Here is a 13,504-nt window from a genome sequence, read left to right as displayed (position 1 = left end):
AAGCTGGACTAAGCAGATAAGACTTAAAGAAGCTATCTAAAATATACTTAAAGAAACGGGAGGAGAACTTCTGATCAAGACTGCAGAATAGACAGTAACCAGCATCACCATCTCCCAGTCAACCAATTTACAACTCTTAAAGCATCGACTGCCAGGCTGGAGCTGCAATTGCTCAGGGGAAGAGGAGGAGAGACCTACGGAGTTCATGAAGGTGGGAGAAGCCACAATGAGAGGAGGAAAGGACCGCTCCGACCATGTTGAGCCCTGACCACTTCAGCATGGCCCTGGTGAACACACAGAGCAAGAGCTGGCAAAAGCCTCTGCTGTGCCCTTTGTGTGAAGTTGCTTGGAGACAGCCAGGGAGAAGAAAGCCTTGGTGGCCCCAAGGCCTGCAAGACTACTAACAGGGTTCCCATGGACCCGCATAGAAGCGAGGGGCCAAGACAACTGAAAAAGGGAGCCACACAGAGGGCAGTGAGTCATTGCAAGGGACCGATGAACAGCTGGTCCCATGGGAAGTGTTTGGAGTGCAGGGGGTGGGAGAGATAGGCCTTCCAGGTGGACACTGGGGCATAGAATAGACAGCTGATCTGCCCTCCAATCAGCACAGGACCACTCAGTGGAGACTGGTCAGGAATATAGAACTGCAGGGAGTGCAGTTTGCTGAAAAGACTTAGGCCCAGATCAGAGTTTCCACACAACCTAGGCGTACCATACCTCACAAGACCTGGAAGTGCTTACAAGATCAATAATTAAATCCTGAGCTGCACAAAAAGCCTGTCCCAGAGAATCAGCAAAGCAGCAATTTAGCTCAACCACAGGGCTCAAGGGCTACTTCCTACAGGAAGTTCCTCTATTTTAGAAGTAACCAAAGGACAACAAATTAGTCCCAGTGCAGAGTTTAAGTGCTGGGAATAGCAAATGATCCACACAGAACTGAAAGAAAAAACAAAAAACCCATAGATCAGAGACAAAGTTCTGATATTAACCAGTAAAGGTTTAATATCAGCAGAGAACACTTATAAGACCTAGAAGGAGCAGAGGCCTCAACTACTTGCCCCCTGCTCCCGCCCCGCACGCATGTCGGCATCCAGCCCAGTGACGACCACTGGGCTGCTGCCCAATGTGCCCCAGGCTCTCGAGCTGGGGCAGTGGGGGGCTGAGGCCCTCAGCCACGCCCCTCTGAAAGCAGCTAGAAGTAAAGACATGTTACATACAGCGGAGAAATAGTAAGAATAACCAGTGACCTTTCTTGAGAAATCATGGAATGATATTTTTAAAGTACTGGAAGAAAAATGTGTAAACTGAGAATTCTATATCAAGCAAAAATATCCTTCAAAAATGAGGGTAAAATAAAGACATTTTCAGATAAAGATGAGAGAATTATCTTCTAGTAGGCCTGGATGCTAATGAATGCCCTTCATGCCAAGGAAATAATACCATTTGGATACTTAGATCTATAGGATAAAGAATATGATAAATGAGTGGGTAAAGAAAAAAGACTATATTGTCTTTCTTTTTAAATTTATATAAAAGGCATTTGACTATTAAAAGCAAAAATAAGATTGTACTGTGAGGTTTATGACATGTAGAAGTAAAAGATGTGACAACAGTCAAACAATGGAAGATGAGTATATGGAATTATACCACTCTAAGATAACTGCATGTGGGAAGCATAAAGTGGGAGGTGAGCAGTGCCAGCTGTGACACGAGAAGAGAGAAACAACATGGTGGTCTTGCTGAGCTGAGAAAACATTGAAAACAGGGAGGCTTTGGCATCTGGAAGTTGTAGACCATAATTCCAGAGAAGGAGGGAGCTACGCTGAAAAAGAACTCCAGGGAAAGAGCTAATTATTCCCCAGTCTTGCATGTTATAAGCCCCTTGGATCAAAGCTGGGGCACCTCTCCTGGAGTCTCATGTCCACCCTTCTAAATCCCTGTGCCTTCCAGAATGCAGTGAGTACTGTTTCTGTCTATATGAAGTTTCCCCCAATCAAATTTGTTCCTAGGCTAGTCGGTTAACTCAGTTGGTTAGAGCGAGGCCTTGTAACATCAAGGTCAAGTGTCTGGAACCTAATACTGGCCAGCTGCCAAAAACCACGTTTGTTCCTCAAAGCCTGGTATATCTTCCTAGTCATTCTTTTTTATTTTGCTTGACGACAGGATGTTTTAAATTTTGTTTCTAACACATTTATTGATGATCTCAGATTAGTTTTCTTGGACACAACATGTTGGACCTCCATTTAAAAAATTATGAAGAAACGTTTTTACACTTTCAATTTTCTTTTTATTTTATCAAAGTGATATCTATACGTATTTTAGGAAGATATATACCTTGTTTTATTTCAATTTTCTTTTTATTTTATCAAAGTGATATCTATACGTATTTTAGGAAGATATATACCAAAAAACTGTTCCTTTGCTCTAATTCTTCCCACCTGCGAATCTCTTTCCCTAGAGGCAGACACCTAAAAATCTTTTGGTTCTTTCATCTGGTATTTCATTTACTTACATATTTCTTATTATCATATTTGTGCTGCAGTCTTTTGATTATTTAGTTTTAGATACTATCTATTAATTTCCTGCCGTGGAAGATGAGGATTCAGGTCTCTTACTAACTCCTCTTACCCAACCAATACACTTTCTCCATATCTTCCCAGTGTAATAATGATCACACAATCTTTCATTAAATCCTGTTCAGTTTTTTTTTTTTTGGTGGCTGGCCAATGAGAGACCCAAACCCTTGACCTTCTATTCAGTATTTTTTTTTTAATGACGATGCAGGTATTCATAGCTGTGCCATCCAGTTTATTTTAATCACATTTCTTCAACAACCTTGTGTTGTTTGTGGAGTAAAAGACCACTTTGCTTTGCTTAGTTTTCTATGTAACTTTCACCAATATATCCCCAGAGGTGGTAGTTTTCTGACGAAAGTTCCATAGGAAGTAAATATTTCATAATTTTCCATGTGTGAAAATGCCTTCATTTCTACCCTCATATTTGATTGGTAATTTGTCCGGTATTCTGGATTTGAAATGATTTTTCTCTTAGAATTTAGAGGCATTACATTGTCTTCTACCTTACATTGTTGTTGGCTGAGACATCTGATGCCATTCTGATCCTCAGTCCTATTATAGCCTTTCCCCCCATCTCTGGAAGATTTTAGGGCTTTCTGTTTATTCCCAGTGTTCTGAAATGTTATGATTATGTGATTTTGTGTGGGTCTTTATTTATTACAGCTGCCCCAAATCTAGGAACTTTTTCCAAAGTTCGTGACCTTCCAAATTAAGTTTCAGCTTGCTTGTTGGCTCTCACATCTGAGTCAAAACCATACCATCTTCATCACGTTACCTTAAAAGAAGTCAATTTCTGGTGGAGGTATCTGCTATAGTTCTTTTTCTTCCTCTAAAATTGTCTTGGTTCTTCTTGGCTCTTTGTTTTTCCGTGATTGCTAGGATTATCTTACTGCTTTATATCCACACATGTACATACATCCAAACATTCTTTCACAAACACAAGTTTATATCATTGAATTTAGAGATGAATTTTGGGGGAAATTTATGACTGTAACCTGTAATCTTCCTATCCATGAATGTAGTATCTATGTCCATTTTTCTAGTTTTTTATAAAAAAGTTTTTTAATAAAGTTATAATGTTAACTATTAATCCATTGCCTATATGTGTTAGGTTTTTTCCTACACACCATGTAGATTTTTTTGTTATTATAAAATAACATACTTGTTTAAATTTGCAGTTTAATAGCTTGTTGTTCTTCTTTAGGACCACAATTGATTTTGAATGTAGCAATCTTGATAAATTTTTTATCAGTTCTAAATAGTTCATAGGTTCTTCTAGATTTTGTATGTGGACAATGATATAATCCACAAATAATGACCATCTTTGGGTTTTTTTGCTTTACAATCTTTATGTATTGCTATTTTTTTCCTTCTACCATGCAGTCAATGACCTTCAGTATAGTGTTAATTAGGTGTGGTGATAGGGAGAATCTTTGCTTTGTTCCTAACTTCAGTGGTATTGTTTTTGTAGTTTCAAATTAGTGTGAGGTTTGCTGTTAGCTTTTGGCATTTATCCTTTATCAGATTAAAGAAATTTCCTTCTATTTCTGATTACCAGGAGTTTGTTGTTAAGGTTGTTGAAATCAAGTGATTTTTTGCATCCATTGAGATGATGCTGGAGTGTTTTTCCTTTAATCTGTCAATCTGATCAATGACAGATTTTCCAATGTTAAATAAACTTAATTTTATCATGATGTTATATTGATATATTTTAACAAATTGCTGGTTGACTCTGCTAATATTTTGTATATGATTGTTACCTGACATTCATACATGAGATTGATCATATCTGAGATTAGAGTATAATTTTTTCACCAATTGTTCTTGTTTGATATTTGTGTTTAGGTCATAATACAGGGGTTATCTATTTCTTATATAATTGGTAGAATCCATTTTTAAATCACCTTAGCTTTGGTGTAGGTTTTCTCTTTAGATTTATTTTGTTTGTTTTGCAGGTAAAGTTTGTACTATTAATTTTCATTTTTTAATGCTTATAGGTCTATTGAATTTTCTGTTTCTTTGTGAGTCAGTTAAGGTAAATTATATTCTTTTCTATGAAAATTATCCATTTTCTCTGAGTTTTCAATTTTATTGGCATAACATTGTTCAGACTGCCTTCTTCCTAGTTTTAAAATCTTTTACTTGTGTAGTTTTGCCCCCTTTTTCATTCCTAATGTTATTTGTGCTTCTGTTTTCATTTTGATACAGAGCATTTTACCTTAGTTCAATTCTAAATATTTTCCATCTTCAGTTAGAGTTCTTCAGTAGACCATTAATTATTATTTTGAGGTGTGCCTTTTAATATCATAGTATTATATTAATTTATTTACTTGCTCACTTATATCTAGTTTTATTTTACTAAAAAATGGTACTTATATCTAGTTTTTTTTTTTTTGTCTTTTGTCTTTTTCCGTGTCCGGCAACGGATCGCAACCCTCAGTCACTTATATCTAGTTTTATTTTACTAAAAAATGGCTCTATTTGATACCAGTTTTTTAGCATTTGTTGAAATTTGCTTTGTGATCTTGTAACAGGCCAATTTTTGTGTGTTTCCTGTTTGTTTGAAAAGAGTACATTTTCTCTTTTGTGTGTGCGTTTCTGTAGATGGTCATGAGATTAAATTTGATAATTTTGTCATTAAAATTTTTTATATTTTTACCAGTTTTATTTGTCTGATCTATTATCCATTATTTTAAAATCCTTATTATGATGGTGGACTTACTAATTTTTCCTTGTAATCATCGATGTTTCTCACAGTTCTTTTGTACTTATGTTGTTATGTGTTATTCAGAATTGCTATTTCTTCCAGGGTGTTTTCTGTTATAATTATGTTAATGAATATTTTAAAAAATCTTAATTATTTTGGCCTTAGAATCTATTTTAACTGATATTGCTATAGCTACCTTAAGTTTCTTTTGTTTAATATGTGTCTGATATATCTTTTCCATTCCTTTACTTTCAGCTTTTCTGTGTCCTCATGTTTTAGGTGCATCCCCTTTACACAGATTATTTTTTTTTCTATTTGTTCTTTTTGGTTTTGTTTCTTTTCCAGTGTGACAACTCTGTCTTTTAACAGATATTTATTCATTTATGAATCTTATCATTTTTTGTGCTCATTTTTAGTATCTTATCTTGTGCTGTTTACTGTAGGTTTTGGTTGGTTGGTTGTATGCATGCTTGCTTTTTCTTCTTTCTTGCCTTCTATTGGCTTGATCAAGTTTAGTTTTATTTCTCTCTTTTTTCTTTACTTCTTTGGAAGTTAGACATTCTATTTCAAATATTTACTGTTTCTCTTAAAAAAATTTTTAACCTTTATGGTTTACCTGAAGTCTAGAGTTAATCAGTTTTTCCACCACATGCCCTGTCAAAACAAGAAACTTAGCTTACCTTACACCTTATACAAAAATAACTAAAAATGGATCCAAGATCTAAATGCAAGAACTAAAACTATAAAACTCTTAGAAAATATAAGGGGAAAGCTTTATGATATTGGATTTGGCAATGACTTCTTGGGTATGACACAAGATCACAGGCAACAAAATAAAAAAATAGATAAATTGAACTATATCTCCATTAAAAACTTCTGTGTGCCAAATGACAGTCAACATTTGGGTGCACAGAAGTTTTTAGTGGAGATATAGTCCAGTTATCTACTGGAGTGAAAAGGCAACATATAGAATGGCAGAAAATATTTGCAAATCATATGTCTGATAACAGAATAATATAAAAAATATATAAAGAGCTCCTACAATTCAACAATAAAGAACAACCAACACCACCGAAAAATGGATAAGGGACTTGAGTAGATATTTTTCCAAAGCAGATATATAAATGACCAATAAGCACGTGATGAGATGCTCAACATCACTAATCATTAGGGAAAAACTATAATGAGAAACCACTTTGCATCCACTAGGATGGCAACTGTCAAAAAAAAAAAAAGACAATATAGAAAATAAGTGTGTCGAGGATGTGAAGAAATTGGAACCCTTGGGCACTGTTGGTGGGAGTATAAAATAGTGTATGTTGCCGTGAAAAACAGTATGGTTAGTTCTTCAAAAAATTAAGAGTAGAATTACCATGTGACCCAGCAATTCTTTTGGGTTTATAACCAAAAGAAGTAAAAGTAGGGACTGGAACTGTACACCCATGTTTGTAGCAGCATTATTTACAATTGGCAAAAATTGGAAGCAACCCAAGGGTCCATTGACAGATTAATGGATAAAAAAAAATGTGGCGTATACATACAATGGAATGTCAATCAGCTTAAAAAACGTAGGAAATTCTGACATATGTTACAACATGGATGAACCTTTACAACATTATCCTAAGTGAAATATGTGGCGTATACATACAATGGAATGTCAATCAGCTTAAAAAACATAGGAAATTCTGACATATGTTACAACATGGATGAACCTTTACAACATTATCCTAAGTGAAATAAGCCAGTCACAAAAGGACAAATATCATATGATTTCACTTATATGAGATATCTAGGGTAGTCGAATTCAAAAAGACTGGAAGTACAGTGGTTGTTGTCAGGCACTAGGAGAAAAGGAAATGGGGGAAATAATTGTTTAATGGGTACAGAGTTTAAATTTTACAAGATGAAAAAGTTCTAAAGATGGATGGTGGTGATGGTTGCACAATAGTGTGAATGTACTTATGCCACTGAACTGTGCACTTAAAAATAGTTAAGGTGGTAAATTTGTGTTACGTGTATTTTACCACAATTAAAAATAAGAAACTCAAGAAATTTAGAACACTTTAATCCTAATTACCCCCTGAGTAACATGTTATTTTTTCCCTCGTATTTTGGTTCCAACTTTTTTTTTTAAGGGACATAGAATAGGTGGTTTTTAAAAAAATATTTTTTTAACTGTAAATTGACAAATTATAGTTGTGTATGTTATGGTTTACTTATTTTTCAACCCTAAAGTAGTTGTTTCCCTTCTTCCTGTTTCTCCTGCTTTTCCTCTTCCTCCTCCTCTTCCTCCTCCTTTATCATGATGTTGTTTAGACGTATGTTAAACTTTTCTAATGTCTTCATTCACTATTGCTTCTGGTGTCGCATTTTTCTGTCTATTAACTTTTTTTTTTGACCTATAGTCTTTAGTGCTTCTGTTTAACCGAAAGCTATAAGTCTTTGTGTGAAAATGTTTTTAACACTCATTCCTGTATATTAACTTAAGTAGGTAGGGAATATTATATTAACAATTATTTTTTCTCATCACTTTGAAGGTATAATTCTGTTTTTTTCTGACTGCTATCTGTCAGTCTGTCATTCCATGGTAGATTATCTCTTTATTCTTCAGTGTTTGTTAGTATTAATAATTCATCTGTCAGTCTGTCATTCCATGGTAGATTATCTCTTTATTCTTCAGTGTTTCTAACATTATTCTTTAATGTTTCTTTCAATGTTTTATTCTTCAATGTTTCTGTAGTTTAACTGCCATGTGTATGAAAGTAGATCTGGTTTTATTTCTCTCTCAGGACTTAATACACTTCCTGCGTTCAAGGATTCAAGTCTTACATCATTCTTAAAAAATTTTAAGCTCTGCATGTTTGAATATTGCTTTCTATGATTCTCTTTTCTCTCATTCTCTTGTGTTATTCTGTGTTGAACCTGCTCATTATAGTGTCTTTATCTTTTGGTCTTTCTTCCATATTTTTCAACTTTTAATCTCATCTTACTGGATGCTGATTAATTTCTTCAGCTCTTCTTCAGGTTTGTTAGTCTCTTCAACTGTATCTGGTCTACTATTTTACCCATTCACTGCTTTTTAAAAAATTTTCAATGACTGTTTTCATTTTTAGGACTTCTGTTTGATTTTTTTCATTTGCCTTTTTCTTTTCTTGTATTTTAATTTTTAATTTTTAAAATAATTTTAAGCATACTTATTTCATAGAGTGAATCTGGTAGTTATCAGGGATCTAATTGTACCATTTGTTGGGATTTCTCAATGGTAATGGACCATTTTCTCATTTAGTTTATATTATTGGATTGTGAGTGCATACTAAATGAGATTTTATGTGAGAGAATTGTATCTGGCCAAATTTGAGCATGCGTCCTCCAGAGTAGTATTGAATTTGTTTTGCTTACTAGGGGCAACTAATCTGTGGTTAATATTTATGCCAGTTTCTTGGCTTGAGAACTTCTGGGTCATAGAAGCAGTGTGCATTAGAATCCCAAATGTTGGGACTGTGTGACCTAAAGATATGAATTTCTACAGGAGGAATTTTGTTTATATATCAGCCACAAGTCAAGATAGATAAAATGTCTTCTTGTCTTTCTCTGCTGTGTGGCTGATTTTTATAATTCACCATTTCATTTACAATATATGCGTTAGGGCGAGGGGTACGTAGGGCAGCGTTTCTCTTAAAACTCTCCACCTCACGTAAGTTCAGGTTTTCCCTTTTGTTTCCTTCTTTATGTTAAATCTTAATCTCAGTATTGCCAAAGTGATGTTTATCCTAATTATTAGGAATGGTAATTCAGTGTAGAAAATCCAGAATATTAAACATTATTCTACCTTGAGAATGTTAAACTTTGTGGAGTGTTTTTCCTCTTATCTAACTAAAATTTCCCACAGTTCCATTTTTTTTGTATGTACAGTTTGGACAGGTAAATATCAATAATAAGAATGTTCTAAGCCAAATATTCAGTTTGTTGTTAATGGCTGTGATGGTTCAAGTCATATTGTTCCCCTAAATGTAGTCAGTTAATTAACAGCTATAATAAAGGTCTACAGTGTTATGAAATTTAACATATGTGTGTGTGTGTGTGTGTGTGTGTGTGTGTGTGTGTGTATATAAGGAATCAAAATTCAGATAATGAAAAAGATGTAGTTATTGTGAGATAATAATGTCTATGGCATATCTTTTGTAAGTGTAACTTTTTAATTTAAAATGTGTGTGTGTGTGTGTGTGTGTGTGTATATAAGGAATCAAAATTCAGATAATGAAAAAGATGTAATTATTGTGAGATAATAATGTCTATGGCATATCTTTTGTAAGTGTAACTTTTTAATTTAAAATTATTATCTGTTTTCACCATATTACAGTAAATTAATTAAAATGTGAACTTCTTCAGGTCCAATCCTCTGTGGCTGTTGGAACCCCAGATTATATCTCTCCTGAAATCCTTCAAGCCATGGAAGATGGAAAAGGCAGATATGGACCTGAGTGTGACTGGTGGTCTTTGGGGGTCTGTATGTATGAAATGCTTTATGGAGAAACACCATTTTATGCAGAATCTCTGGTGGAGACATATGGAAAAATCATGAATCACAAAGTTAGTATATTTACTTTTTAAAAAATTAACCTGGTAAATAACACATATAATCAATTAAAACAATATGGCATTTAAAGAAAAAATATTTTTCTAAAAACAATGAACGACCACATTTCCGTGCTAATAGGGGATACAACAAAAATGAATAATCAAAATCCATAAATTATATTTAAAATTTTTATTTCTCATTTTCTCTTGTATTTTATTAGAGATGCTAAAAAGTAGGAAATTGGTTTCTTCAGTAGAATAACAAAGGCCATAAGCAATTTATTACTTACTATAGTATATGTGCAATGATAACTAGAATGCATATAAAAAAAATTCTCAGCCTTAGTAGTAATAAATAAAATGCAAATTAAGAACGAGATAGTTTTTTTCCTGTAAAATTGGCAAAAATCGGAAGAATGTACTGTGTACTATAATAATGCATTGAGATGGGCATTTTAAGACATTATTTATAGGAATATTGATGTAATCTTTCTGTGAAGAAGTTTACGAGTATGTAACTAGAGCCTTAAAAAAGAGTTAGAACTTTTGATTGAGCAACTTTAGTTCTAGGAATCTACCCTATGGAAATATTTAGTAGAACAAAAGATGTATGTAGAAGGATACTGATCCCAATATTATCTGTCATCACAAAACATTGGAAAATTGAGATGTCCAACAGGAATGAATTAATAAAACTCTAATCCATTTAGTACTAAGTGAGATAGAAATGGATTGTTCATTAAAAGAAGAGGAAAGGTTTTGTTTGATCAGTCTCAGAAGATTGTGAGCAATTGCAAAAACTTAGAATATGAATAGGGATATCCCATAAAGGGGAATGATAACCTATTCTTTTTAATTTGTTCTGGTGATGCAATTATGATTAGTTGCCTTACATATGCAGGGTACTTCAAAAAAATCATGGAAAAATAAAATTAAAAGATAATACGAATCTTTCCGTGAGGTTTTTGAAGACCTCATCATATATAAATCAGTTTTGTAAAGTTTATGCTCTTCTATCTTGCTGCAAAGATAGTGCTGTAAATAATTATGAAAAGTTGAAAGACTGGAAATAGCTACAAGGTTATGAATAGCATGTATGGCATTTCAGAAAGAAAGCATTGTGGTGTATATAACATGGTACTGTACTTAACAGTGCAGATTCCAGATACAGACGGCTTTAGTTCAAATTTCAGTTCTGCCATTTATTAGTTTTGTGATGTCGAAAACATTACTTGAACTCTCTGTGCCTTGTTTCCTCTTCTATAAAATTAGCATAACAGTAATACCCACATAAGATGACTGTTGTGAGGATTAAATGAGTTCAATGAGTAAATCATTTTAAATAGTATCAGATACTTATTAAATTCTTTTAAAATGTTTTTTATTATCAGTTAATCATTAGTATGTGATTTATAGAAACATTACCAGTTATTTACAATCCATTGAAATATTGAGTCAAATTCCACTACTTTTTATCAATTCCTCTTCATTCTGATAGCAGTTTTAAGGTATTTTAGTATTTAATTTATTCTTTCTATAGTGCATGTATGACTAAGTCACATATGGAATTAAAAGTTCTTTCAGGAAAATGTCTTTTCTCATTATCCCTGTATCTTCTTTAGTACCAGTACTTTGTATTAGCATACACTTATTAGATATTTTTAAGAGAAAATATATTTTTAAGAAAATAAATAATTGACCCAACCTACTTAGTAAGTTAAATACTGGTTTATATTTTGTTTCTATTATTCTCTGTTTAGGAGAGGTTTCAGTTTCCAGCCCATGTAACTGATGTGTCTGAAAACGCTAAGGATCTTATTAGAAGGCTCATTTGTAGTAGAGAACATAGACTTGGTCAAAATGGAATAGAAGACTTTAAGAAACATCCATTTTTCAGTGGAATTGATTGGGATAATATTCGAAACTGTGAAGCACCTTATATTCCTGAAGTTAGTAGCCCAACAGATACATCAAATTTTGATGTGGATGATGATTGTTTAAAAAATACTGTAAGTATGACATTATGAAGACATTCTGTTCCTCTCTTTCTTTTTAATATGGTTATAAAATAATTTTTTGGTTTATAAGTATTCTGCTAGGATCACCTTGTCAATTATGTCAGTTATCATGGCTTCCAGTGCTTATTCTATCACAAATAAATAAAGAGAGTTAATTGAAGTGAATACAGTTTTTCATGACTAAGAACAAAACTTAAATTCAAAAGATTTACTTCTTAGCTAAATTATGCTATAAGGTTTCCTAAGAGGACAAATTAGATGCTTAGAAAAGTGGATTTCATGATTGCAAAGTGAAGAAGTTGGCAAATCTCTAAAACTAGCCATGAAACTGGACAAAATTGTCAAAAACAACTCGTTTCAGGGCTTGATATATCAACTGAAGGGAAATAATTCAAGAAGCATTTATTCATGAAAAACTGCTGATTTTTGGTTAAAATCACACTTTCCTCACCCTAACCCCCTGCCCCAAGCTTGGTTGGGACAGTAAAAATCAGCTTTGCCGCTGCAGTGGGCCTACTTAGTTTGCAGGGGTAAATACCCATGCCCAGTGGTGTTGCCGCTAGACATAGAAAACTTGGTAGGAAATGAATGGGGAAGGCAAATCCACAGCCTGACTAGCTGGGTGTTATAGCTCTGCTTGAGGCACGCGGCAGGCAAGTGGACTAGTCAAACATTCAAGCATTCTTAGCTTGTGGGCTGTACTAAAACAGGCCAGCATGGTATGTCGACTTCTGCTCTAAAACATTCAATTATATTAAATTAAATTTTAAAAATAACATTAAATTTTGTTTTTTGCCTTTTTAGCCTTCTTAATTTGAGCCTTCATTTTTATTCAATTTTATTTCCTGTGGTTTTAATCCTGTACCAAATTTTTAATATTAACTTTCTACTGTTCAGTACCATATTCAAGTTGGATAAAGAACTTCTTATACTTTCCTCTCTAAACTTCTCAAGAAAGAAATAGATTTCCCTCACTGGTTTCTTATTGCTAGAACTATGTTTCCTATTAACATAAACTGTGTCATTCCAAATTAAATACATAGTACAGGTGGGTCTAATTATTCACGGGAGTTAATGTTTTATAAAGTTGCTATGGGGGCTGGCCTGCTGGTGCACTGGAGAGTGCGCCGCTTGGGAGTGTGGCAGCGCTCCCGCTGAGGGTTCGGATCCCATGTGGAGACCGGATCCCATGTGGAGACCCGTTCCCGCTCACTGGCTGAGTGTGGTGTGTGCACAACACCGAGGGTTGCGATCCCGTTGCCAATCCCATGTGGAGACCGGTTCCCGCTCACTGGCTGAGTGTGGTGTGTGCACAACACCGAGGGTTGCGATCCCGTTGCCAGTCCCCGGTACGGGCGCGACACCGAGGGTTGCGATCCCGTTACCGGTCAGTAAAAAAAAGACAAAAAGGAAAAAAAAAATAAAGTTGCCATGAACTCTGTTAGCTAATATTGAGCCACTGCCCCAGCGAAATACAGGGTTAGGTTCCTGCAAGCCTTTGGTCGCAACATTTTTCAGCTGATCAATACATAACCTTATTTTATGTGTGTTTCTGTTTAAAAACATTTCATGTAATGGATATTGTTGATTCATTAACATTGAACTCACCACCAATAGCACTATAA

General features: G+C 34.3%; 1 protein-coding gene across 1 annotated transcript in view; it reads left to right on the top strand.

Moving 5' to 3' along the window:
* The window catches only part of LOC103601597 (serine/threonine-protein kinase MRCK alpha-like), a gene marked incomplete at its 3' end in the record, with an annotated part of 191,175 nt that overhangs the window by 164,866 nt on the left and 12,805 nt on the right, over positions 1–13,504 (top strand). The window contains exons 7-8 of the mRNA XM_008586026.1: positions 9,673–9,873; positions 11,622–11,870. Of these exons, the coding sequence (XP_008584248.1) occupies positions 9,673–9,873; positions 11,622–11,870 (450 nt within the window). The remainder of the gene's footprint in view (positions 1–9,672; positions 9,874–11,621; positions 11,871–13,504) is intronic.

Source organism: Galeopterus variegatus, unplaced genomic scaffold (genome assembly GCF_000696425.1).
Source record: "Galeopterus variegatus unplaced genomic scaffold, G_variegatus-3.0.2 Scaffold3805, whole genome shotgun sequence".
Taxonomy (NCBI): domain Eukaryota; kingdom Metazoa; phylum Chordata; class Mammalia; order Dermoptera; family Cynocephalidae; genus Galeopterus; species Galeopterus variegatus.
The sequence above is the reverse complement of the archived record's forward strand: the minus strand, read 5'-3'. Positions and strand labels throughout refer to the sequence as shown.